General features: G+C 39.0%; 1 protein-coding gene across 1 annotated transcript in view; it reads left to right on the forward strand.

Moving 5' to 3' along the window:
* The window catches only part of IL1RAPL1 (interleukin 1 receptor accessory protein like 1), a 1,495,797-nt gene that overhangs the window by 1,414,707 nt on the left and 56,064 nt on the right, over positions 1-25,026 (forward strand). Inside the window, exons 7-8 of the mRNA XM_045089428.1 lie at positions 12,609-12,741; positions 15,037-15,182. Coding sequence (XP_044945363.1) covers positions 12,609-12,741; positions 15,037-15,182 — 279 coding nt within the window. The remainder of the gene's footprint in view (positions 1-12,608; positions 12,742-15,036; positions 15,183-25,026) is intronic.

The following is a 25,026-nucleotide window of genomic DNA, read 5'->3' on the forward strand; positions in this document are numbered from 1 at the left end:
ATGATTGCCTGAGGCTTGGGAAAGCAGTTCTCTCAGGTGAGGAGGTTAGGACTTTGTTTACCAGAAAAAGGGACATTGGGCTAGCAAAAACAAACAAAAACCCACACAGATCACAACTTTATGTATACAAAATATAAAAGAATATCTGGTTATGTTCTATGCACCTCCCAGAAAATTTGAGAAATTTATTGGCTAAATCTCTTATTCCCTTCCACAGAATTTTCTGTCAATATGGGAGACCTTTAACAGTTCACTCTCAACTAAGTTAGGATATATTAATTTCCCTGGAATCAAGAGGTGTTTTAATGATTAAATGAGAAAATAAATGGTGTTTGACACATGGCAAAGAAAAAAAAAAGAAGAAAATGCTCACCATTTCCTAATTCTGAGTAAGATCTCTGGGTGTTGATGTTTTTAATTAGAAAAGAAATTTTCTTTTTAATTAAAAGGAGTTTTTTATTTTTCAATGTTAGAGGGTGTCCTCTAGTGGAGAGAAAGTCTTTGTTCTCAGCAGTATTAGAAGTGGCCAAATGATACCTAATTAGAAAGGTTGCCCTGAATAACAAGTGTCCCTGCTGCCTATCGGAATCCACTGGTTGAAGGGAAAACGTATTATTTTTCCTTTAAGGCCCCTTCACACTGGCCTGCTTGAAAGCCTGTCCTATGACAAGCATTGTTCTCATTTTAGATAGCAAATGATTTTTTATGATCAATTTTCAAATGCTTCCTTCTGAACCTAGTAAGATTGGGCTGACAGAGCACCTTTCTACCAAAAAGGCAGCAAAAGCATTTAGTGCATTTTACTGTAGCTTTTACAGATATTAACTTGAGACAGCAAGAATACCATTATCTTCAGGATTCCAGCCCTGGCTGACTGATATTTGATGTGCGTGACTCCCTAGGCCATAGCTTAAATTTTTCTCTTATTATTTGAAGGAAAACAAAGTAACAAAATTGAGAGGAAAATTAAATTAATGTGTCTCTCTCTTCTCTGTAACTTGGGAAATTCTGATGATAATTTCCTTTTTATCTGGCTAAGTGTAGTAAATAGCATTAGCGCTATCAATTGGGTTTCAGAGATGAGACTGAAGGTGTTTTTTCAATATCTAAATGGAAGAGGGAAAGAAAGAACTGTGGTGCTTGAGTCTCTGAATCATGAGCTAGAAATGTGTTACCAGAGACTTTATATTAGTAGCAAATTAGAGACCAAAAGACAGAAAAGATGGAGTTTCTATTGATAACAAGTTAAATAGTCTTTACAGAGTAAAGATAAATTTACATTGCTGATTCTTACATTGGAAAAAAAAAGGATAAGGAAAATGTTCATGAAATCCTTCAGTAATCGGGGCGCCTGGGTGGCTCAGTGGGTTAAGCTGCTGCCTTTGGCTCAGGTCATGATCTCAGGGTCCTGGGATCGAGTCTCGCATCAGGCTCTCTGCTTGGCAGGGAGCCTGCTTCCCTCTCTCTCTCTCAATGCCTGCCTTTCTGCCTACTTGTGGTCTCTTTCTGTCAAATAAATAAGTAAAACCTGAAAAAAAAAAATCCTTCAGTAATCAAAGAAATGTCAGAGTTGTATCATGCATCAATTCCTTTAATGGCAGTGATAAGCAATGTATTGTATTCCTGTTGACAGATAACTTTCAGAAATATATATAATCATGACTTTCATACATGTTAGAGAAATTTTGTTCATATGATATGAAAAAGAAGCCAAGCAGATGTGGTAACCAGTTCAAAGGTAATTTAAAACATCAGATTATGCAGAATAGAGGAATGTTGAGATGAATTCCAAGTAAAGAAAAAATTGATTTTTCCCTGGTTTGGGGGTAGAAAGGAACTAGGAGAGCAGAGGGGAAATGAAGTCAATTAAATCACTACCTGACATGAGAGCATTTGCATATCCGTTACCAACAATTTACAGAGTTGAAAAGTAGCTGAAAGGCAGTGAAGAACTAGAATCTGATAACCCAGGAAAGTGTACAGTAGATAAATGAGTAGTTTTCCACTGAAACGCAAATCTTTTCCTACAGTACTTAGGGAAGAAAATGTATTTCTGTACCTTGGATCCCGTCGTCAGTGACTCAGTTGTACTTCCTACTTGTCGTCTATACCAGCTACCCCTCTCCCCACCACTGTCATTATTATGAACCCATCTTTCCTCTTCCCTAGCCTCCCTGTCCTCTCTCCCTGCTTGAAGGCCCTGCCTAAATGTTTTTCAATCTTGTTGCTTTTCTGAGCCCCAATTCTACTTCAATCAAAGTCCAAGGTGAAAAGAAATTGTTCCAGACACTTAGCTGTAACCACTCGCAAAACAATCACCTGGGAGTGCTTGTTAAAAATGAAAATCCTTATAACCCTCCAGAGTTGCTGAGTCAAAATCTGGTGGCGGGGGCGGGGGGTAAGATTTTTGGGAAATGTATGAAACTCACTGGCTTAACTGAAGTAAGAAAAAAATGTAAAATCTGAAGACATATTTGTCTAAATGAAATGATATTATAGAAGATCTAGGAGTATAACAGAGAACTTGGCATGAAACTCAGTGGAAATTTACAAAAATAAACAAGGTTAAGGGTAGTATTAGGAGTTGCAACACTAATAACTTTTCCTCTAGATTCTGTTAAAATCTGGCTATCATTGTTTTCAAGTTGAAGATCTGGAATATTACTCTATTAATGACCTTCATAGGTACTATGTTAAAGCTTCTATATTGTTTTTTGTTTTTAATTGAAAACATATTCAGTCACACATTAGGTAGCAAACACAATAAAGAAAAATTTATAATCATTCTCTGTTGTCTTAGTTTTCTTTGGATTTTTTTCTATTCTACTGAAATTTTACGAATTATATATTCAAATAGTCAATTTTGAACCTGCTTGTAATTTCTAGATTAATTCTAAGAAATTATTTTTCCTCCACAGATTTATAAAATAATAAATTTTCTCCTTTTTATTTGTTCTATAATAATATTTAACTATTTAATAAACCCCAATTTTTTGTTGTGTCATGAAATTAATATTTGTTTCCAGACCATAATTCAATTCTGATAACTCATTGCCTGTCATTAAGTCTGGTACCATTTCTGAGCATTATAATTAATTCCGAAGTGCTGTCTCTGCCAGAGGGACAAAAATCATGTTACTTTTATTGTTGTTTTAAAGTACATTTTGCAATGAACATAGGAGTACAGATATCTCTTCCAGGTAGTGATTTCATTTCCTTTGGGAATATATTCAGAAGAAGGATTGCTGGATGATAATTCTGTTTTTGATTTTTTAAGTAGACTCCATACTGTTTTTCCATAATGTCTGTACCAATTTACATTCCCACCAACAGAGTAAAAAAGAGTTCCCTTTTCTCTCCATCCTTGTCAACATATGTTATTTATTTTTACATATATATATATATCAAATAGCCATCCTAAAAGCTGTGGGGTAATATCTCGTTGTGGTTTTGATTTGCATTTCCCTGATGATTAGGGAATCACATACTTATTAGCCATTCACAATAGCCAAGATGTGGAAACAACCTAAGTGCCCATTGATGGATGAATGGATTAAGTAATTGTGAGTGTGTGTGTGTGTATATGTACACACACACACCTATATGTATATATATATTCAGGTTTTTTGCTGAATCAGATATATAGATATGTACTTACACATAGTGGAATTTATTCAGCTTTAAAAAAGGATATCCTGGGGGCACCTGGGTGGCTCAGTGGGTTAAAGCCTCTGCCTTCGGCTCAGGTCATGATCCCGGGGTCCTGGGATCGAGCCCCACATCAGGCTCTCTGCTCAGCAGGAAGCCTGCTTCCTCCTCTCTGCCTGCCTCTCTGCCTACTTGTAATCTCTGTCAAATAAATAAATAATCTTAAAAAAAAAAAAAAGGATATCCTGGAGCACTTCGGTGGCTCAGTGAGTTGAGCCTCTGCCTTTGGCTTAGGTCATGAACTCAGGGTCCAGGGATAGAGCCCTGAGTTGGGCTCTCTGCTCAGCGGGGAGCCTGTTTCCCCCTCTCCTTCTTCCTGCCTCTCTGCCCAGTTGTGATCTCTTTCTCTCTGGCAAATAAATAAATAAACTCTTAAAAAAAAAAAAAAAGGAGATCCTGCCATTTGCAGCCACATGGATCAGCCTGGAAAACATTACACTAAGTGAAATAAGCCAGATACAGAAAGAAAAAAACTGCATGATCTCACTTACATGTGGAATGTAAAAAAGCCATGTACATAAAAGGAAAGAGTAGAACAGTGGTTGCAAAGTTGCCATTATTTAAGATGAACAAGTCTAGAGATCTAATGCACAGTATGATGACTATAGTTAAAATATTATATATAGTTATATGTATAACTATATATATAGTTAAAAATACTATACTGAATGCTGGACATATGCTAAGAGAGTAGATTCCAGGTGCTGTCACCACAAAAAAAAAAAAATAGAAAAGTAACTGTGAGGGACACTTGGGTGGCTCAGTCATTAAGTGTCTGTTTTTGGCTCCAGTCATGGTCCTGGGGTCCCGGGATTGAGACCCACATCAGGCTCCCTGCTCTGTGGGAAGCCTTCTCCCTCTCCCACTCCCCCTGCTGGTATTCCCTCTCTCATTGTCTCTCTCTGTGTCAAATAAATAAATAAAATCTTTAAAAGAAAAGAAAAGCAACTGTGAGGAAACGATATGTTAATTAGCCAGACTGTAGTAATCATCTCACTACATGTGTGTATATGTGTGTGTACAAAATCATGGCATTATCCAACTTAAATGTATCCAATTTATTATTTTTAAAAGAGTTTACAAAAATCAGTACATTTTGTTCTTTGTTTGGCCCGTCCACATGCTGTCCCCTACTACTATATGAGGAAGGCCCCAAAACAAAGAGTCTGATGCTTAACCGACTGAGCCACCCAGGCACTCTGAGAGAACGGTTTTTTTTTTTTTAAAGATTTTATTTATTTATTTGACAGAGAGAAATCACAAGTAGATGGAGAGGTAGGCAGAGAGAGAGAGAGAGAGAGAGAGAGAGGGAAGCAGGCTCCCTGCCGAGCAGAGAGCCCGATGCGGGACTCGATCCCAGGACCCTGAGATCATGACCTGAGCCGAAGGCAGCGGCTTAACCCACTGAGCCACCCAGGTGCCCTGAGAGAACAATTTTAAAGAGAGTGGTGTGCTGGTAAATGTTTAACCATTGGTTCTCCAAGTGTAATTCTGACATCTAAGTGGTTTTGGTACTTTAATTTACATTGGCAGATAAGAGGGAGATATTGGAGATATATGTCAGAACTTTATTTGTTCATCAACGATGTAAGCAAGTTTGTTTTTTGTTTTTTGTTTTTTGTTTTTGCTGAATCAGATTATAGTTTTTGGATATTAGAGGAATTTTTGTGTTTGTGCTTTTACCAATCTAACAGCTATAGACATGATGCTTTGAAGTTTAATCTACATTATTAACATTTTCTCCATGTTGTCTTAAGCATAGACAGGCAACAAAACAATAAATCATAGGATGATTAGTACCATTTGGCGATTTATGGGGTAAATACTCCCACCATGGCTGATAGCCAGCTACCAATGTAATGTCACTAAATGTGCAGTTGGGAAAAGATGTGCAGTGGCAAACTATTATATAGTATTCCTGCCATACAAATACTATAGATGAATACTGTAGCAACAAAATTAAGTTTTTGAGTTTTGAATGTCTAAGACCTTGGTTTTTTTTTTTTAAAGATTTTATTTATTTATTTGACAGACAGAGATCACAAGTAGGCAGAGAGGCAGGCAGAGAGAGAGGAAAGGAAGCAGGCACCCTGCTGGGCAGAGAGCCCGATGTGGGGCTCCATCCCAGGACCCTGGGATCACGACCGGAGCTGAAGGCAGAGGCTTTAACCCACTAAGCCACCCAGGCGCCCCAAGACCTTTGTTTTTAATTCAGTAAAATTAAGGGGCACCTGGGTGGCACAGTCAGTTAAGCATCTGCCTTCAGCTCAGGTCATGATTCCAGGGTTCTGGGATGGAGCCAAGTCAGATCCCTGTTCAGCCTGCAGTCTGCTTCTCCCTCTGATCCTCCCCCTGCTCATGCCCTCTCTCTCTCTCTCTCTCTCTCTCAAATAAATAAAATCTTTAAAAAAGAAATACAGTGTAGCTCATTATAAGTTTCCATCATTTGATTTTTAACAACCTACTTACAGAATTTCTGAAAACTGTAGTAACTGATTCCTACAAGCTGGTATGAAGCAGCTCCAGCCCTCAAGTGAAATAACATCTGAATGAGGAGGCTCTGCATTTGCAATGTTGGAGGCTAGTTTACAAGACAGACTGGGCCTGTTGAGATAGGATGGAGACATGTAACCTTTAATTAATGAAGCTTTGAAAGAAAGGAACCAAGGGAAAATGCAAGTGCAAGAGATATTAAGCAGGTTATTAATTTCAAAGTATTTATTGAGTTTCTAACACATTCAAGACACTGTAATGGGTCCTAGTAATACAAAAAGGTAAATACACATATAATTTCTGCCTCTGGGGAATAAATACTCTAGTTGCTGGGTTAGGCATGCAAACAAACCAGATATTGGAAGGAATATATTATCATAAAATACAGATATGTCCTAAGGGCTATGGGAGGAGAAAAAACAGAATGACTATTTCTAGAAAAGCCAAGTCATACTTTTGGAAGAAATGGAAATGAGACAAATTTAAAGCAAATAATATAATGTTAAAAAGCATGAGAATGTGAAATGAATCATTGATGGACTGCTCCTAGAACTCAGATGCTAAAAACTTGTAAATAACAGACACGTCCTGCTTCCTCAACCTAAGATATAAACACAGTGGTGTCATTTTGAATTTCTTAATTCCTATTTCCCAACTGCCTAATACCCTAAATAAAATCTCCCCATTCTGTTTTCCTAATTTTCCCATCTGCCCTTATTGGGTGCAAGTACATCATCTCTCCCCGGGTCCCTCCTTGCTCCAGGAATTTCCATCACCTCTCAGTTCTTATTCGACCTGACAGGAAGGGATGATAGTCCTTTATTCCTACTTTCAAACATAGATAATACACACTGGGGGCCCAAAGTCACAGTTCCTTGACACTCCTGTGATGAGCCACCATTTCTTAGTTTTTTAAGATTTTATTTATTTGATCGAGAAATCACAAGTAGGCAGAGAGGCAGGCAGAGAGAGAGGGGGAAGCAGGCTCCCTGGCTTGATCCCAGGATCTTGAGATCATGACCTGAGCCAAAGGCAAAGGCTTAACCCACTGAGCCACCCAGGCACCCTGGCCATCACTTCTAAAAAGAACAGTACTTACTGGATGGACACAGCTTTCCTCCCCAACACTTAGGCACTTGGGGAGGCTCAGGTGTGAGCGGGACTTTACCTGGCACTTTACCTGGCACAGTGAAGTCATTCTCTCAGGACTGACTTCACTGGCTTCTACTGTCCTTTCCTGTGAGCATAGCTGTGCTTAAGAAGGAGCATGGTCTCCTTTTGTGCAGCCACACAAGTAAGTATAATTGAAAGAAATCACACTCAAAAATCTATTCACGGAACAGAGCTCTGCTCAAGTTGACTTTCTGTCCTGATTGCATTGAGAAGCGGCTGGCAATGCCCCAGTCTACCTCTCTCTCTCTCTCTGTCTTCCCCCTACACACATACTGATGCATGTAAATTTAAAAAATAAAAAGTATGCTTTTCCACCTTATCAGGCTTTCTATTTAATCTCCACTTTGAAAGGTGTCCTATCATATTGATAAAGAGCATAGTGATCTATACTCACTGCTATCACCTTTTAAGAAATTATGTGGAAATAATCCAAGCTTTGCGAAAACTGTTCCTTATGTGATCCTGAAGTATTGTAACATTCTAAATCCTTCTTTCTTCCCTCTGATCTGTGGAGGCCAAGGAAATTAAGGCCATCCCACCTCGAGTTTAGCATTAGCACAAGCACAGCCATCTTAGCTTTGGCAGCCATCTCAGGCCCAAGGGCTGAACTTTCCCCTACTGTACTTAAGTTCCAGGGACCGCCCCCCCCCCCGCTTTAGTTCAGAAAACTTTAGTTTAGAAAGTACCTCACCCTGCAACACCCAGGCAACAGCTAATCAACTTACTGCAGAAAAGTCTGAAACTTCTCCTCCTCCTCCCGCAAAAGCCTCTTGTAATGACCCAAAAAAAAGCCCTGCCTTAACTAGCCTCAGGGTCCAAGTCCCTACTCCGCAGAGTCAGGTATACTTGGGCCCAAGCTTAAGCTTGTAAAATCAACCCTCGTGTGATTGCATCGGTGTTGGCTCCTTGGTGGTCTCTCGGACACGAAAACTTGGACATCACATGATCCAATCCCAGTTTTGCAAATACAGTAAGAGTGATTTCCTTAGAATTCAGATGTGATTATGTCAGTCTCCTACTTGAAACCTTTCCCCAGCTTACCCAGCTATTTTTTATCTTTATGCCTTTAAATGGAAGGCCCAACTCTTCAACATGGCCTCCATGGAATTGGATAGGGCTGCCACTGCTCTGGTCTAGTCAGTGCTCCAATCCCCATCCCCACATACACTTGAGCTTCAGTCCTTCCAAAGTTATTTATTTCCTCCAAAGTTCCTTGGTATTCTTTCATTCATGCTATTTTCTCTCAGCCTGGAGTGCTTTTCTGTTTTTCCTTCCACCCTCTTTTTTATTCCTTCCATGAATTCCACTATTTGACCCACAGCAAGCCCAGGCCAAGTCTGCTTAGATTTCCCCTAGGTGTCCCTATAACACTGCAGATAACTCCAGTACCGGCGATCAAGGCAAGGTAGGTAGCGAAAGATCAGATGAGCAAAGATGACTGAGAAAGCAAATCATTCCTCATGATGGGTGCAGTAGCCATTTCCTAGGTGTGGCAGCACAAAGTTTGCAAATGAGAGACATAAAGAATTAGGTATGGAAAAATCACTTTCTCTGGGAAGGTGGGATAGTGACAGGAAAGACAAATTCTGATCTCACTGAGAGATTCCGTTCACCTCTCTGCTAACTAATATCAAGCTGAGTTGCTAATGGCATGATCATTATTTATAAACCTCCATATTTAGTAAAACTGTAATGGGAAATTAGGCAGTTTCTGGAGATTTCTATGTATGAGTTCCAGTCACTTACTCCTATCTAAAAACTAAAACTTGGGGCACCTGGGTGGCTCAGTGGGTTAAGCCTCTGCCTTTGGCTCAGGTCATGATCTCAGGGTCCTGTAGGATCGAGTCCCACATCTGGCTCTCTGCTCAGCAGGGAGCCTGCTTCCCCCTCTTTCTCTGCCTGCCTCTCTGCCTACTTGTGATCTTTCTCTCTGTCAAATAAATAAATAAAATCTTAAAAAAAAAATAAAAATAAATAAAATATTTTAAAAATGTAAAAAAAAACCCTAAAACTTGATCTCTTGAAAGACAGATTATGTAAATTATTGATATATATACAAATTGAAAACTCTGTAATATATGTTGATTCTGTTGACATGTGATGTTAATCATCACACCAGGTAGTATTTTGAGATTTACTGTTGAATACATGACTATCTTGACTCTGCATAAAAGCTGGCCCTCTTATAAAAAGGCAGAAGCAAAGAATATTAGATTTTAAATTGTTTTGTAACATTGGATTGACACTTCCCATAGAAACCCACAGTTCATTTCCAGTCAATAAGATTGACCTTCAATTATCTATTTTGTAACCTACTTAAAGCTCCGTTTTGCCTCTTAAAAGCTTGTAGACATTTTCTGGATTTTCTTGTCACTAATGTATATAGGTTCAAAATCCATGAGGTATGACTTACTTGGAGAATATGCAGACATAAACAGAGATAAAAGGAGAAAGCTCTATCACGTCATCTTAGAAGTATTAGATAAGCAAGAATTTATTTACAAATCGTTCTTATACAATGGACATAGTTATGATAATGATATTAATTTTATCCAATAAAAATGTTCTTATTGTAGAACTTGAAGAATAGAATTTATTTTTTTAAGTTTTTATTTGAATTCCAATTAGTTAACTTACAGTGTAATATTAGTTTCAGGTGTATAATATAGTGATTCAACACCTCCAGACATCACCTGGTGCTCACCACAAGCACCCTCCTTAGTCCACATCACCTGTTTCACGCATCCCCTCATCCACCTCCCTTCTGGTAACCAGCAGTTTGTTCTCTAGAGTTAAGAGTCCGTTTCTTGGTTTGCCTCTCTTTTTTTTCCCCTATGATTGTTTCCTTTCTTAAATTCCACGTATGAGTGAAATCATATGGTATTTGTATTTCTCTGACTGACTTATTTTGCTTAACATAATACTCGAACTCTGTCCATGTGATTGCAAATGACAAGCTGTCATTCTTTAAAACTGAGTAATATTCTGTTTTTTATATATGCTGCATGTTCTTTATCCATTCATCAGTCAATGAAAACACTGGGGTGCATATATCCCTTTGAGTTAGTATTTCATATTCTTTGGGTAAATACCTAATGGTGCAGTTGCTGGTATTTCTATTTTTAACTTTTTGAGGAACCTCCATACTGTTTTCCATAGTGGCTATATCAGCTTGCGTTCCCACAAGCAGTACAAGAGCATTCCCCTTTCTCCACATCCATGCCTCTTGTTTCTTGTGTTGTGGATTTTAGCCATTCTGACAAGTGTGAGGTGATATTTCATTATAGTCATGATTTCTATTTCCCTGACGATCAGTGATGGTGAGCATCTTTTCATGTGTCTGTTGGCCATCTACATGTCTTCTTTGGAGAAATGGCTGTTCATCTCTACTGTCCATTTTTTATTGGATTATTTTGGGGAGGTATTAAGTATTGTAAGTTCTTTATATATTTTGGATATAACTTTTTATCAGATATGCAGTCACTCATAAGCACAATTTCAGGAGATGTCCACTATTAACTCATAACTTAGCTCTGAGGTTTCCAGTCTTTAGGACTCTCCTTCTTTGCACTTTAAGGTCATTTAGTTGTCAGTGTCCTTGAGAATCTTTTCAAGAATCTATGAAATTGAGAAAATCTGCTTGCTTCAGATGCAAAAGAAGGTGTCACTGGTGCTCAGCTTTCATCCACTCTTATAGTACCTGAGGGAAAGGAAAAATTCTTTCTCTACCACTCAAAAAGTCTTCCTGCTGGACTAGGAATTGGTATGAGACAGATTCACAGGAGAAAAAATACCCAGTTTTATTATGTGCTCATGGAGGCCCAATAATGAAATTGATTCCTAAAGAAATGACCAAGGCAGGTAGCTTTTATAATTTTTAGACAAAGATCCAATAAATTTGTGAGAAATTGACAGGACAAAGAAAATTTAACTCTGAAAACTTCAGTTAGTAAGGAATTCTAAACAGATTTGGGCTTCAGTTGAACATAGGTAAAAAGTTAACGAGGGTTGTTCTTACAGCTCTAACTCGGTCTCTGGCGATAAGGGTGTCTTCTTTACTTTCTGGTTCAGGAAGGGGACCTTTCACTTGGGAGATTCATGTTGTGCTTTCACCAACACAGAGGAAGATCTTCTTGTATGGGCTGGACACAGAGGAATGTCCTTCTTGTATGGGCTGTCTCTTAAGTAATTTTTATTTAAAATAATCAGTATGCCAAAGCGGCCCATCTTGGGGCAACTCACTCTTGGCACTCTACATACCCTAAGAGTTTCTTTGTCCCAGTCCAAGCTGGAGTAGGCCCTTATGGCTTCCCATCTTGTTGCCCATTTTCTGACTCGACTTGGAGGCACCAGGATCTTAAAACTTCATGTACAGGAATATTTCAGTTCTCTGATGCCAGCCAAGGCTTGGGGGAACCAAGTAAATGCAGAATGGTCTAATCTGTCCAGAAATAGACCTTACTTTCGCGGGTATTAAATTCACTTCTGCCTTTTAGTCAGGGACTTCCACATACCTTATTAAGTAATCAACCAATCTGTCTTCATCATTACAGTGGTTTCTCCTGAGTAGCATGTTAAAAGAAACTAATCTCCACAGTAGCATCATTGATTTTATATCTAATAAAAATCCCAAGTATTTACTCTCATGAGTTCTTCGTTTGTTTTTTAAAATGTACATTTCTACCTGAGCATATGTTAGTTTCCTTAATTAGAACATTACTCCATATATAGCAAAAACGTGTTAATAAAATTTTTAGGTGCACCTGGATTTACAGTTCCTTCTTTTTCACATCGATTCTGTTTCCTTTCCATTTCCTGCAGTAAGGACTAAGAAACACCTTCTAACTGCCCTGTGAAATCCTGTCATTACTAACATTCTGTACCCTCTGATACTATACATTGAGAAGGGCACATCACCTCTGTGGTATCATTCCCAATAATTCATAACTTAAATCTAATCACGTAAAAACATGAGGCAAGCATAACTGGAAGAACCTTCTCTAAAATAGCTGACCAGTTTTCTTCAAAATCGTACAAGTAACTCCCATTTCATTAAACAAGCTGTCAAAAGCACATATTCTGTAAATTTGACAAGGATTAAAAATAGCTGAAAAAACATTTTAGGTAAATGTTTCATTAAATCAATGAGGTGATTAAAATGTTACCTGCCAGTTTGCCTAAAAGAAGAGTGTACAAATAGTTTTATAACACATTTCCATCACTTCTCTCTGCAGGCGACTCAGCTAATCTAACCTGCAGAGCTTTCTTTGGGTACAGTGGAGATGTCAGTCCTTTAATTTACTGGATGAAAGGAGAGAAGTTTATTGAAGATCTGGATGAAAATCGAGTTTGGGAAAGTGACATTAGGTAAAAATATTTTTTTCTTTTAACTAGTACAGTCAAAGTTAACATTTGCTCTGTTAGTGAACAGAAAGTGAGCTAAAGGAAAATAAAGGGGTCTTCCTTGTTTGGGGGGGGGTTACTATTATAATAAAAATATCTCAACATTGAATTGCCAAGAGGCAAAACACTGTGGAGACTGACTGTAGAATTGCAAAACATGAATGCCATTTGCAAAGAACTTAAGGGAAATAGAAAAGAGTTTTTCCCTAAGAAATAAACTGAATATGAGACAGACCAAAATGCCATCAAATGTGGAAAATGTGATATTGTGCCTTTTGTTTATGAGCTCTTTTTTAGAAAATTGTCAAGAAGAAATATTAACAAGGACTCAACCAAACACAGTCTCTTTCATTTCCTTTTATGTGTTTTTACATATTTGAGCCATCAAGTAGACCATAAAGCACTTGATAAGAATGATAAAGGATACATAAAATGTTTTCATTGTCTTTTTTAGACCTACTTTAGGTCTAAATATTAATATAGTGGGAATGATAAAGAATGACCATTAAAAAATACCATCTATTTGGATGCCTGGATGGCTCAGTTGGTTGAATCTCTGCCTTCGGCTCAGGTCATGATCCCAGGGTCCTGGGATCAAGTCCCACGTCGGGGTCCCTGCTCATTGGGGGCCCGCTTCTCCCTCTGCTTGTGCTATCTGACAAGTAAATAAATAAAATCTTTTTTTTTAAAATACCATGTATTTTGAGGGTGTAATCTTTAAACCTCTTTTTAAAAACTTATTTATGCATTCACTTTTAAGTATTGAGGTATTCAATTATAACTAAACTTATGCTTGGACATAAATACTCATCTTTAATCATAGTATAAGTAAGCAAGCATTATAAATAATAATTAAGTTATAACAGAATCAAAATGCTGGGTGCCTGGGTGGCTCAGTGGGTTAATCCGCTGCCTTCGGCTCAGGTCATGATCTCAGGGTCCTGGGATCGAGTCCCGCATCGGGCTCTCTGCTCAGCGGGGAGCCTGCTTCCTCCTCTCTCTCTGCCTGCCTCTCTGCCTACTTGTGATCTCTCTCTGTCAAATAAATAAATAAAATCTTTAAAAAAAAAAAAAAAGAATCAAAATGCTGATCGTGTATAAACATTCACCGATCTGAAGGTCACATCTTCTGGGTATATATGAGCATTTAAGCTAAGGTTCCTCTTCCTAAATGTGAGGATCTTTAAAACCTGATCAAAGGTGTAAGTGAAAAAGTTTTACAATAGCAAATAAAAAACATAAAACTGTCATATAAGGTTATTTTTATTGGGATCTTCTTCCTGGCAACAAATACACAAGAATATTGCACTCCAGTTGGGTTCAGAAATACCTAGATGGACAATTCTCCAATACGTGCTATAACATTCCTGTACCATTTTTCACATTTATAAGTTCGCTATTATCCTTTAACCATATACTTTAAGATGTTTAACGTTAAAAGAGAACAATAAACTTCCTAACTTTCCCCCTCTTTTTGTGGGTGCTGAAGAAAGGGTCTAGAAAGGTGTAATTCTACATTAGGAAGTATGGTGCAATATGAGTTACCAAACAGATGAGAGGGTGGAGGTGGAAACCTTCCACGCAGGGAAAGGGAGCCTCACTTGGAGGTTTCCATTCACTCTAAAAGATTATGAAACCCTTTGACAGTGAAGTTAGTGTTTACCATTCATTTTAATGTTAGAATTAAGCACCTCCTCAGAATATTAAGTCTATGGGCTTATAATTTCATGATTCTTTTAAAATAGGCAATTGATTTGTATCGTTTGAAAAAAGGAAAAAAGCCAGGCTAGAGAACTTTCAAGTGAAATGTCAAAACAGCTCCAAAATCTTCTATTTTTTTTTTTGAAAAAAACAAAAAAACCTAACCCAACCTGACCTATATAATTAGTCTTCCAGCCTAAGACATTAGAATTTTTTCTCTCACCTTTACTATATCATATTTCTTAAAAGGAAAGCAGTTTGTAAAGTTTTCTTAAGGTCTTTCTCGCCTCTTTATTATGACAGTGTGATTGTCCTGCTAAGAGATATAATTAACTGCAACTTCATTAGCATCTTCAAAAACAAGCTTCCTCATTAGAAATGAAGAAGAAAAGCGCATAATATAATTTAATTACGATAGCATCAACCGTAGCCAAATTTAAAGCACAGATGCTGTAGGTATTTTCACTTCAGATTTAGATTCATCTAATTTTTTTTTTCTCTTTCACGTCTGTGTATGTTTGTGTGGGGTTTTTTGTTTCGTTTTCCTTTATATTTTAGAATTCTCAAGGAGCATCTCGGGGAACAGGAAGTTTCCATCTCATTAATTGTGGACTCTGTAGAAGAAGGTGACTTGGGAAATTACTCCTGTTATGTTGAAAATGGAAATGGACGTCGGCACGCCAGTGTTCTCCTTCACAAACGGGGTGAGTGTCACCTTCTAAGCTTGAGTAGTCCTGAACCTGTAATGTGAGGGAAAGAATTGGGAACCAAAAAAATACTGTGCTTTTCCACATCAGTTTACTCTAAACAAAATAAGCACAATAGCATTAGGGCCTTCGCAATGGATAACACAGTGGATACATGACTAGCTCAGGCTAGAGAATCAAATATGAATCCCTTGTTGGGCTTTACCCAGAATCTTGGGGTTGGCGTATCACATCCCTAAGCTTCAGTTTCCTGATACTAGCCAATGGGAAAACAATGGTGGCAACTCTTTAGTGTGTTCTAAGGATGAAAGAAGACAAGAAATGTGAAGAGCTTGGCACAGAACTTGTACGCAGGAGATAGGAAGTTAAATGCTATTTATTATTGTTGGAAATTAACAAACCAATCAAAAATAATGGGAAACTTTAAGTCAAAGATTGTGTTGTTGTTGTTGTTGTTGTTAAGATTTTATTTACGTATTTGACAGACAGATCACAAGTAGGCAGAGAGGCAGGCAGAGAGAAAGAAGGAAACAGGCTCCCCCCCAAGGAGAGAGCCCCATGCGGGGCTCCATCCCAGGACCCTGAGATCATGACCCGAGCTGAAGGCAGAGGCTTTAACCCATTGAGCCACCCAGGTGCCCCAAAGATTGTGTTCTTTCTTTGAAGGTTCTTCCTTTAGTGTTAAGAATTATGTCTGAGGGATTCCCCATTGCAGTACTTCTTGACAGTTTTTTCTGGCTTGGATAACTTTAGCATGTGTAGTATCTTCCCAAGATTAACAGTAATTAATTGATTAGTCATTAAAAAACTAACGCTCAGTTATTATTCATTAATGATAACTCAAGGAAGATAGATTTTGGTTGAGTACCATATCTGCTGCACTAAAATCTGATTCCACAGCAAGCCCAACACAGTAGGCACAGGGTTAAAATATGTATAAATATATATTGAATTTGTTCAAAGTGGAGACTATTAAAAAACAAAATTCGACTGAGTAAATTTGTAGATCTAATTGGCTTTATTAAATGACTCGTGAATAGGGAAACTCTGAGCAGTAGCTCAAAATGGAAGGTTTTTATAGGAAGGAGGGTGGTGCAAGAAATTATTAACGAGAGAAATAAAGAAAGGTTTGGTTCAAGCCTGGACACTTTCTTTAGGGGCTGAGTACAGGGACCGGGAGGGGTTTTTGTTGTTACTGTTGTTGTTTTTTTATCATGCAGATGAAGTCACTGGTGCTGATCGGGGGAAATTTCAAATTGACTTTTAAAAGGTCACACTCCTGAGATAGGTCAAAACTGTAATTAAGTCTTGGTTTGCTATTGGGGAGGGGAGGCAAATGACTCCAGTTTGGGCTTGTTTGTTTTTTTTTTTTTTTTTCACAAAACAGTTGTGAACTTGGAGCTTTGCCTTCATTGCAGAAATTTTTCATGTGCGATACAAAAGAAAAGTGGTTTTTTTCCTACATTATGCTAAGTGAAAAGTTTCCAGCTTTGGGAACAAGTATACTTGGCATTCTCTTACTCAGCAAATTTATAATGATTTTAATTTCAAAGCACAAGTTTAATCCTAGACGCTTTGAGGTTGAAAAAGAAAGAGTACATTGAAGATTGCCCCCCTCCAACTTTATTGGGCAATAGATTCTCTTTGAACAATGCTACTGAAAGCTATTAAAACAGACACCTCTGTTGTCAGGAGACTACAATATTAAAAGAGTCTACCTTTGGGAGATGTGAGTAGAGGGGAAAAGTAAGGACAGGTAGCAATGATTGTTTCTTTCTGTAGCTTAACATATATAGTCAATAAAGGAGTTGAGCGTAGAAATATGATACATACGAAAGGACAGAAACAACATTTAATTGAACCATTCCATAACATATTGCTAAGTGATCAGTCACTTTATACTGGATCATATTCCCTCTCAAGGAAGCCAGTTCTATCTCTGAAAAAACCTATTAGAAAGCATCCCTATTTCACTATCTGCCCACCCCTTGACCCCAGTTCTATACTTTTAATCTCTGCCCCAAAACAGCCCATCAAAAGTTTGTGGACCTTTGCCATGATCCTTCCGAGGCTTTACTTCCCTTGATGCAACTTGCTTAGTTTCTTTTATTTCTTTTTCCTTTCTGATGATACAGTACTTCCACCATCTTGGTCACTCTCTTGAATATGCTCTAATTAAAGAGTCCGAATTATTTCTCAAGAAGGGAAAGAGTGGAGAGAAGATAGAGGACACATAAAAATCTGTTCACTTGGACAACGCATTTCTTTTTAGGACTCGGTAGGAGTAACAGTAAAGAATTGCTTGTCAGGGACCAAGAATTCCTGTCTTCTTAAGGGTCCTTCTAGCTGAATTAAGAATCAAATTGACATGAGACAGATTAACAGGAGAAAATCAAATTCAATAGTGTCCGTATGGGAAATCCTTACAGACATGGACATTCCAAAGACGGGCAAAATGAAGCATATTTGTTATCCTGAACTAAGAAGGGGGTAGGGCTCTGGGACTTCAGAGGAAAGGAATGTAATTCACAAAATGATAATGAAAGACCCGCGGATCCCCTTACCCAAGAATCCAACACTGCCACTAGATGCAATCAGCAAGAGGTTCTTCATTGTTACGCAGGCGCCTGCGGGTGGTCAGCAGCTCCTGCTAGCTGAGCACACCCGGCTGGGGTGGTGCCGGGTTTTTATAGACAGGTACAAACAAGTTTTGGGTGGGGCGCAACTGATTGGTGGACAGTTTGAACTTTTGAAAAAGGCATACTTGGTGTTAGTGGATTGGCCCTGGAAGACCCCCTCGCGCGAAGAGAAAGGCGGGAAGGGGAAACAAAGAGGGGAAGTTAGACCTTATTACTCAGCAGAAAGACATCCTGTCTACGTGACTATGTGGCCCCCTGCCTACATGACCATGCCCCTGCTATTAGGAGAGGGTATCTTGTTCAAACAGGAGTCAAGTGTCATGCCCTAAAAGCCAAGCAGTTACAGAAAGGCAAAAGAGCAGTTACATTGAATTCAACCCTGGGGGAAGGGTCTTTTCACTGCAAGGGGAGGAGGGGTACTCTTACACAACAAAAGAGCAGTTAATTATTTAAAGACTGGGGGGGGGTCTTTCAATAAGAAGAACAGATGTTTGGTAATTAGATGTTTACCCTGCCATACAGATGGATCACTCAGATAAAACTTACTTCTGCTAATAACCCTTATTCTGGAAAAGACCCTCAATTTCTAGTCTTCTATGTAGTTAAGGGAAGGGCAAAAGTTTCTCTTGAGCCCTCAGGGTCTCAGTTGCCTTCAGCTTATAATAATCTTCATGCCAGAGTGGTCTGTCTTGTGGTGGCCTGCCCTTGGCCCCTACACCATCATAAAGAGAAAAGAAGGAAAATGAATTGTTTCTAAGGAGGATAAACTATTAATGCTCTGTTCTTATGGATAAGCACACAGCCAGGAAGGGTCAAAAACCCCCAGGCTATTTTTAGCATGTGTGGCCCAAGGTTAAGTTGCCCACAGCTACAAAGGCTTTCAGACTACAAAAATAGATGATTGAAGAATCAAGGAAATTATTTGAAAAACTTTCCCAATACTGTCGGATTCCCTAAACATGAAGAAAAAAACTGTGGCCAGTGTTGGAGCAGTCTTTAACACTAAAATCCACAACGATTTTCAAATATGTATTTATACTGAGAGAGCATTTTGTTTTTAGTAAAATAAAAGCATTAAGAAGCGAAAAGGGTTGCTGGGGGGATGGGGGTTGGGAGAAGGGGGGTGGGGTTATGGACTTGGGGAGGGTATGTGCTTTGGTGAGTCCTGTGAAGTGGGTAAACCTGGCGATTCACAGACCTGTACCCCTGGGGATAAAAATATATGTTTATAAAAAATAAAAAAATTAAAAAAAAAAAAAAGAAGCCGAAAAGTGTTCTTCAAGGTCATGTACTCCAGAAGCCCCTTTTAAACTTAGTGTGTGCAGGACCCCTGAATGGCTCAGTCAGTTAAGCACCTGCTTTCAGCTCAGGTCACTGAGACCCCTGTCAAGCTCTCTGCTCAGTGGGGAGTCTGCTTCTCCCTCTGACCCTCTTCCCTCTCATGCATGCTGTCTCTCAAATAAATAAATAAAATCTAAAAAAAATAATAAAAATAAAGTTAATGTGTGCCTTCCTTCAAAGAGAGCCTTGGGAAAAGAGTGAGTCATCAACTCACCAAAAAAGCAAGGCATGCAATCTCCTGCCCTTGAGATGCTTATAATCATGCGAAATGGTCTATCCTGATCATCTTGGGAAAAAAAAAGGACTTTGGTTAACAGGTGGGATAACAGCAAGCTCCCCAGCCCTGTGAGGTTCAGAAGGTCAAGACACAACGCATGGTAGGCTTATAGTTGTGGTCTTTGATCACAGTGTTCCTGAAAGAGTCAAGTTATTGTCATGGTAGCAATTATGTAATTATCAGATGAATTGTTGTGTCACTCAGAAGACTAAAGCTCAGAGAAGGAACTAGAAGATGTCAGTATTCATAATTTCCTGCCATTTATTCATAAATCCCTTAACTTATCTTACAGGCCTTCAAAGTCTTTCATTTTTAAAACCTCCCAAAAGACCTATGTTAAAGTATTTGATGCATACAGACCTTACAAACCAGAATCATCAGGTCTTCTGACAAGTAAACTTGCCAGGACACACCTTTGTGCAAGTTTCTTAAGCATTTTTTCCTCTACTGTTAACCTTTTACTCAGTATCATTGATGTAATAAAAATGATGTCCGAGCCTTCCGATGGGTGTTATGTGTCAGGGTAGAAAACCTTTTCTTTCTTCCTTTCTAGGTTCTGTGGCTGGTCTAATAATTAAATTGACATAAGACAGATTAACAGGAGAAAAACAAAATTTAATTTCATATATATGGGAGTCCCAGAGATATGAGATCCAAAGACAAGTAAGGCAGTTGAGGCTTAAAAGCTGTCCTGAGCTGAGGAATAGCACAGGGGCCTAGGGCTTCAAAGGAGAGGTGGGTCATTCACAAGGCAATAGGAAGAGCCCATGTTGGGTAATTAGTGGTTTGTTCTATCGAATAGTCAGGACTTTCAGATGTAAAGTTATCTCAAGTAATAGATTTCTTTCTGGGCCAGGCCCCCTATCTAAATTCATTTAGGTAGTTAAGGAAGACCTAGAAGTTTTTCTTGAGTCAGCTATGTCTTGATTGCCCTTAACTCAAAATAATCCTCAAGCCCAAGTGGCATATTTTGGGATGGCGAAACCTGCTACCCTTCTTATGGATTCTTTGAGCTATCACTCACTTCTATTAAATGAGTCTTCCTCAATGCTGTGAGAATATTACAGTGATTCAGCTAGGATTGAATTAGGCTGGATTCTGGACCAGGGTTTTATCTTTTTTTTTCCCCAGGCTTTTATCTTAAAAAACAAACAAACCTAACCTTAAAAAACATAAAGTCTCTAAAAAAAGAAAAAAGTTTCTATGAAAATATTGAAAATTGGGGCCCCTGGGTGGCTCAGTGGGTTAAAGCCTCTGCCTTCGGCCCAGGTCATGAACCCAGGGCCCTGGGATGGGTATTGAGCCCTGCATTGGGCTCTCTGCTCAGCAGGGAGCCTGCTTCCCCCCCACCCCCACCCGCGCCAGCCTCTCTGCCGACTTGTGATCTGTCTGTCCAAAAAAAAAAAAAATATATATATATATATATATATTTTCAAAATTGTTGGTTTCTGCAGCCAGGAAATGGATTTGGATAGTTAAGATCATGTCAGATATGCAGCATAGATATATTTCACATACTCCTACAGAGAACTAGATTATGTGGTGAACGGGAAATACAAAATGAACCGGCAAGGGTCATGGTGCTTACAGTCCTCACTCTAGTGCCTGACCTGAGAAGCTTGCTTGGAAAAGAACGAAAGCACAGAGGTAGCACGTTCACTTCTGTGTTATTTCTCATTCCCACTGTTGCCCATATGTCATTGAATTTCATGTTTCCGTCTCTGAATCTTTTACCTTTGCTTTTGCTTAGGTTTCTCTGCTGCCTGACTTGGCATGTATCCAACACTGACTTTCACCTTCAGTTTCCCTCCAAAATCCTGACCTTTCCTGTTCCCTCCATTTTTTATGTTTTCCCTGTCTTCAGATCAATACCCAGCAGCAATGTGCTCTAGCCTCAGGACTGCCACTCGCAAAACCATCAGGCAGTCCTAAATTTCTTCCTCACTGTGTGTTTTGTCCAGACTCTCACTCTGGATGGCCTCCCAGGGTGCACATGTTTACTATCTGGACCAAAGCAGCTTAATGGTTAAGGGTGTGGACTCTGTAGCAATGCTGTGTATTCAAAACCCAACTCTCTTTGTACTGACTGTGTTATTGTTACCAAATTTAAAGTAGTTTGTGCAGTAAGTGAATGTCTGAGACACTGATTTTGAAGTGAAGAAAACTTTATTACCAGAAGGAGAGCCTATCAAGAAGGCCAGGATCATTCCCAAAGCTGCCTCGCCCTGTTGAACCAAGGGACAGCATTCTTCCAGACAGGGAGGCACTATTTGGGACCTGCTATGATCAGATACCTCAAAATAAATGTTGCCATCCATTCCATATTAGATTTCCACAATCAAAGAATAGGGATAAAAAAGGCAAAATGAATCATTGATCATGTATGAGGTTAAGAGGTGCATAAAAGGGGCGCCTGGGTGGCTCAGTGGGTTAAAGCCTCTGCTCAGGTCATGATCCCAGGGTCCTTGGATTGAGCCCCGCATCAGGCTCTCTGCTCAGCAGGGAGCCTGCTTCCTCCTCTCTCTCTGTCTGCCTCTCTGCCTACTTGTGATCTCTGTCAAATAAATAAATAAAATCTTTAAAAAAAAGAGGTGCATAAAACATAATTGAGTATGGAACAAAACAGAATGTGGAGCTAAGTTAACAATTACAACTAATACCAACTATAGTCCTGCTTATATTTTCCAAAACAGGTCCAGGAACCAAGTGTCCTGTCCCACTCTCTTGAGCAAATCACCTCATCTCTATGACCCTCAATCTCTTCTATAAAATGGGAATAATAATAGTAACTACCAGATAGAATAGCTATGAAGATTAAGTAAACTAAATTAGTGTCAATATGTATCGCCTTGTCTGACACATATTTATCACCCAGTAAATGTTAGCAGCCATTACATTTCTCTGCTCCAGCTACATGATATTCTGGGTAATTTAGGAGGCAATAATAAATGTGTTCTATTAAAAACTCCTGCAAATCTGGGGATGCCTGGGCAGCGCAGACATTGGGCATCTGCCTTCGGCTGGGGTCATGATTCCAGGGTCCTGGGATTGAGCCCTGCATTGGGCTCCCTGCTAAGTTGGAAGCCTGCTTCTCCCTCTCCCACTCCCCCTGCTTGTATTCCCTCTCAAACACACTTTTTCTTTGTCAAATAAGTAAATAAAATCTTAAAATTAAAAAAAATTAAACTCCTGCAAATCTCATTTTTCTAAAGATTTATTTATTTATTTATTTGACAGAGATCACAAGTAGGCAGAGAGGCAGACAGAGAAGGAGGGGGAAGCAGGCTCCCGAGAGAGCCTGCATGCGGGGCTTGATCCCAGGACTCTGGGATCTTGACCTGAGTCAAAGGCAGAGGCTTAACCCACTGAGCCACCCAGGCACCCCTGTAAATCTCATTTTTAAGTCTAATTTATCTTGTATTAAAATGGCCAGCTTTAGCTCCAGTGCTATTGATTCCATATTTTACCTTACGATAGATTTACTTTACTTTGAATATGCTGTCCTAAAAGAGACTTTATTCATTTATCCATGCATTTAATGATAATCATTAAGAACCTACTATGTGTCTGGCACTCATAAAATTAAATGAACAGGAAATAAAAACCAATATAATTTGAAATGCCACCATCTACTTTTTAAATTGCATTGATATTAAGCATCCCTAATATAGAATTGCGCTTCTAGGGAATGCTTAGCTTTGAAACTGTCACATTAAGGGCATATTCATTAACAATCCTGTTCTGAATGGTTATGTTTAGATATATTGATTACAATAATATGGCAATCCATTCATCATGAAGTAGTTTGGGAACTAGCAAAGTATCTGTCTCAGAGACCAGCACTAGTTAATAATGATAAACATCTAGGCTTTCTCTTTTCCCTCTCAAACCCATTTTATTTCTTGCACATACACACACTTTCTCCCTCCAGAAAATGTAATCAATAGAAATTAGACTTACTCAATAAACTCCCTAGTCCCCAGAATATCTTTAGTAATGTAATTAACGTGTACATCATTTAGGATGCATTATTTTGAAGCTGGATGATGGGTGCCTGGGTGGCTCAGTCATTAAGCTTCTGCCTTTGGCTTAGATCATGATCCCAGGGTCCTGGGATCGAGCCCTGCAGCTGGCTCCCTGCTCAGCACATGCCTGCTTCTCCCTCTCCCACTCCCCCTGCTGGTGTTCCCTCTCTCGCTGTGTCTCTCTCTCTCTGTTGACTACATACACTAAAAAGAAATCTTTAAAAAAAAAAAAAAAACAGCCAGATGAATTAGACCTAGTGGACTCCTTATCCCTTTTTGTAATGAATCATTTTTGGAGTATATGCCCCTATCCTTACTAGTATTTATGTAGTGTATTTATTTACGGAGAGATATAAGATCACAGAACTGTTTAAGCCTCTCTCAGGCTCAATATCTGACATCTTTGATCACTGACTTCAAAATATGGAGAAGCCAAACTGCCCAGATAGCAAAACCTCCTACCTCTCTATGTGGTAGCATCTCTCTAGAAAGACAATGACTCATTAAAAACTGAACAGGCATTCACTAAAGTGCCACCTTTATTGAGTTATTGCTCTCGGGAGGAAAAAAAAATGTTCCCTTTACCCTTCTAGGTTCTTGGCTGAGATCTCCCTGTAATAACAAACCGGATTAATGGGAAAAAACCAACAAGTTTAATAACTTGCATACCCTCCTGTATGCCAGGGAGATAGCCAGAAAAATTGATGTAACTGCCTGAAATGGCCTAAGCAACGACCCTAAATACCATCTCCAGCTACAAACGAAAGAAGACACTGGGGTGGGAGAACCAGTTATGGGAGATTTCCAGGAGAAACACAGTAATCAAGCGTGTGGTTGTTACACAGATTTAAGTTGTTGCTTTCTCCATTGATAAGAGTTTTCAGAGACTTAGAGTCCTGGGCTCTTCCAGGTTGAGAAAGGGAGACACCCTTACAAATGGAGATTTCCCTTATAAATGTAAATATCTTTCACAAAAGGGTAACTTCTTGGTTTTCAAAATTATTCCTATGTCTGCAGATTCTTAAAAACAGCCAGCCTCTTGGGGCGCCTGGGTGTCTCAGTCAGTTAAGCATCTGCCTTCTGCTCAGGTCATGATCCTAGGGTCCTAGGATGAGTCCTGCATCAGGCTCCTTGATGAATAGGGAGCCTGTTTCTCCCTCTGCCTGCCACTCTCCCTGCTTGTGCTCTTGCCCTCTCTCTCTCTCTCTCTGACAAATAAATAAAATCTTCTAAAAATTTTAAAAAATAATAATAGCCTCTGGGGTGCCTGGGTGGCTCCGTTGGTTAAGCATCTGCCTTCAGCTCAGGTCTTGATCCCAGCGTCCTGCTCGTAGGGACGCTGCTTCTCCCTCCCCTCCTTGCTCATGTTCTCATACTTTCTCTCTCGAATAAATAAATAAAATCTTTTTAAAATATTTAAAAATAAATACATTTAAATAATAATAATAATAAGCTTAAAATAATCCATATGCCAAAAAAAAGCATGTTTGGGGGTGTATATTCTAGTCCTTTTATTACCTGTGCAATGCCCAAATATTAAGGAATTTTAATTTTGTTGC

The sequence above is a fragment of the Mustela putorius genome, unplaced genomic scaffold, assembly GCF_011764305.1.
Source record: "Mustela putorius furo isolate JIRA1106 unplaced genomic scaffold, ASM1176430v1.1 tig00003836_pilon_pilon_pilon, whole genome shotgun sequence".
Taxonomy (NCBI): domain Eukaryota; kingdom Metazoa; phylum Chordata; class Mammalia; order Carnivora; family Mustelidae; genus Mustela; species Mustela putorius.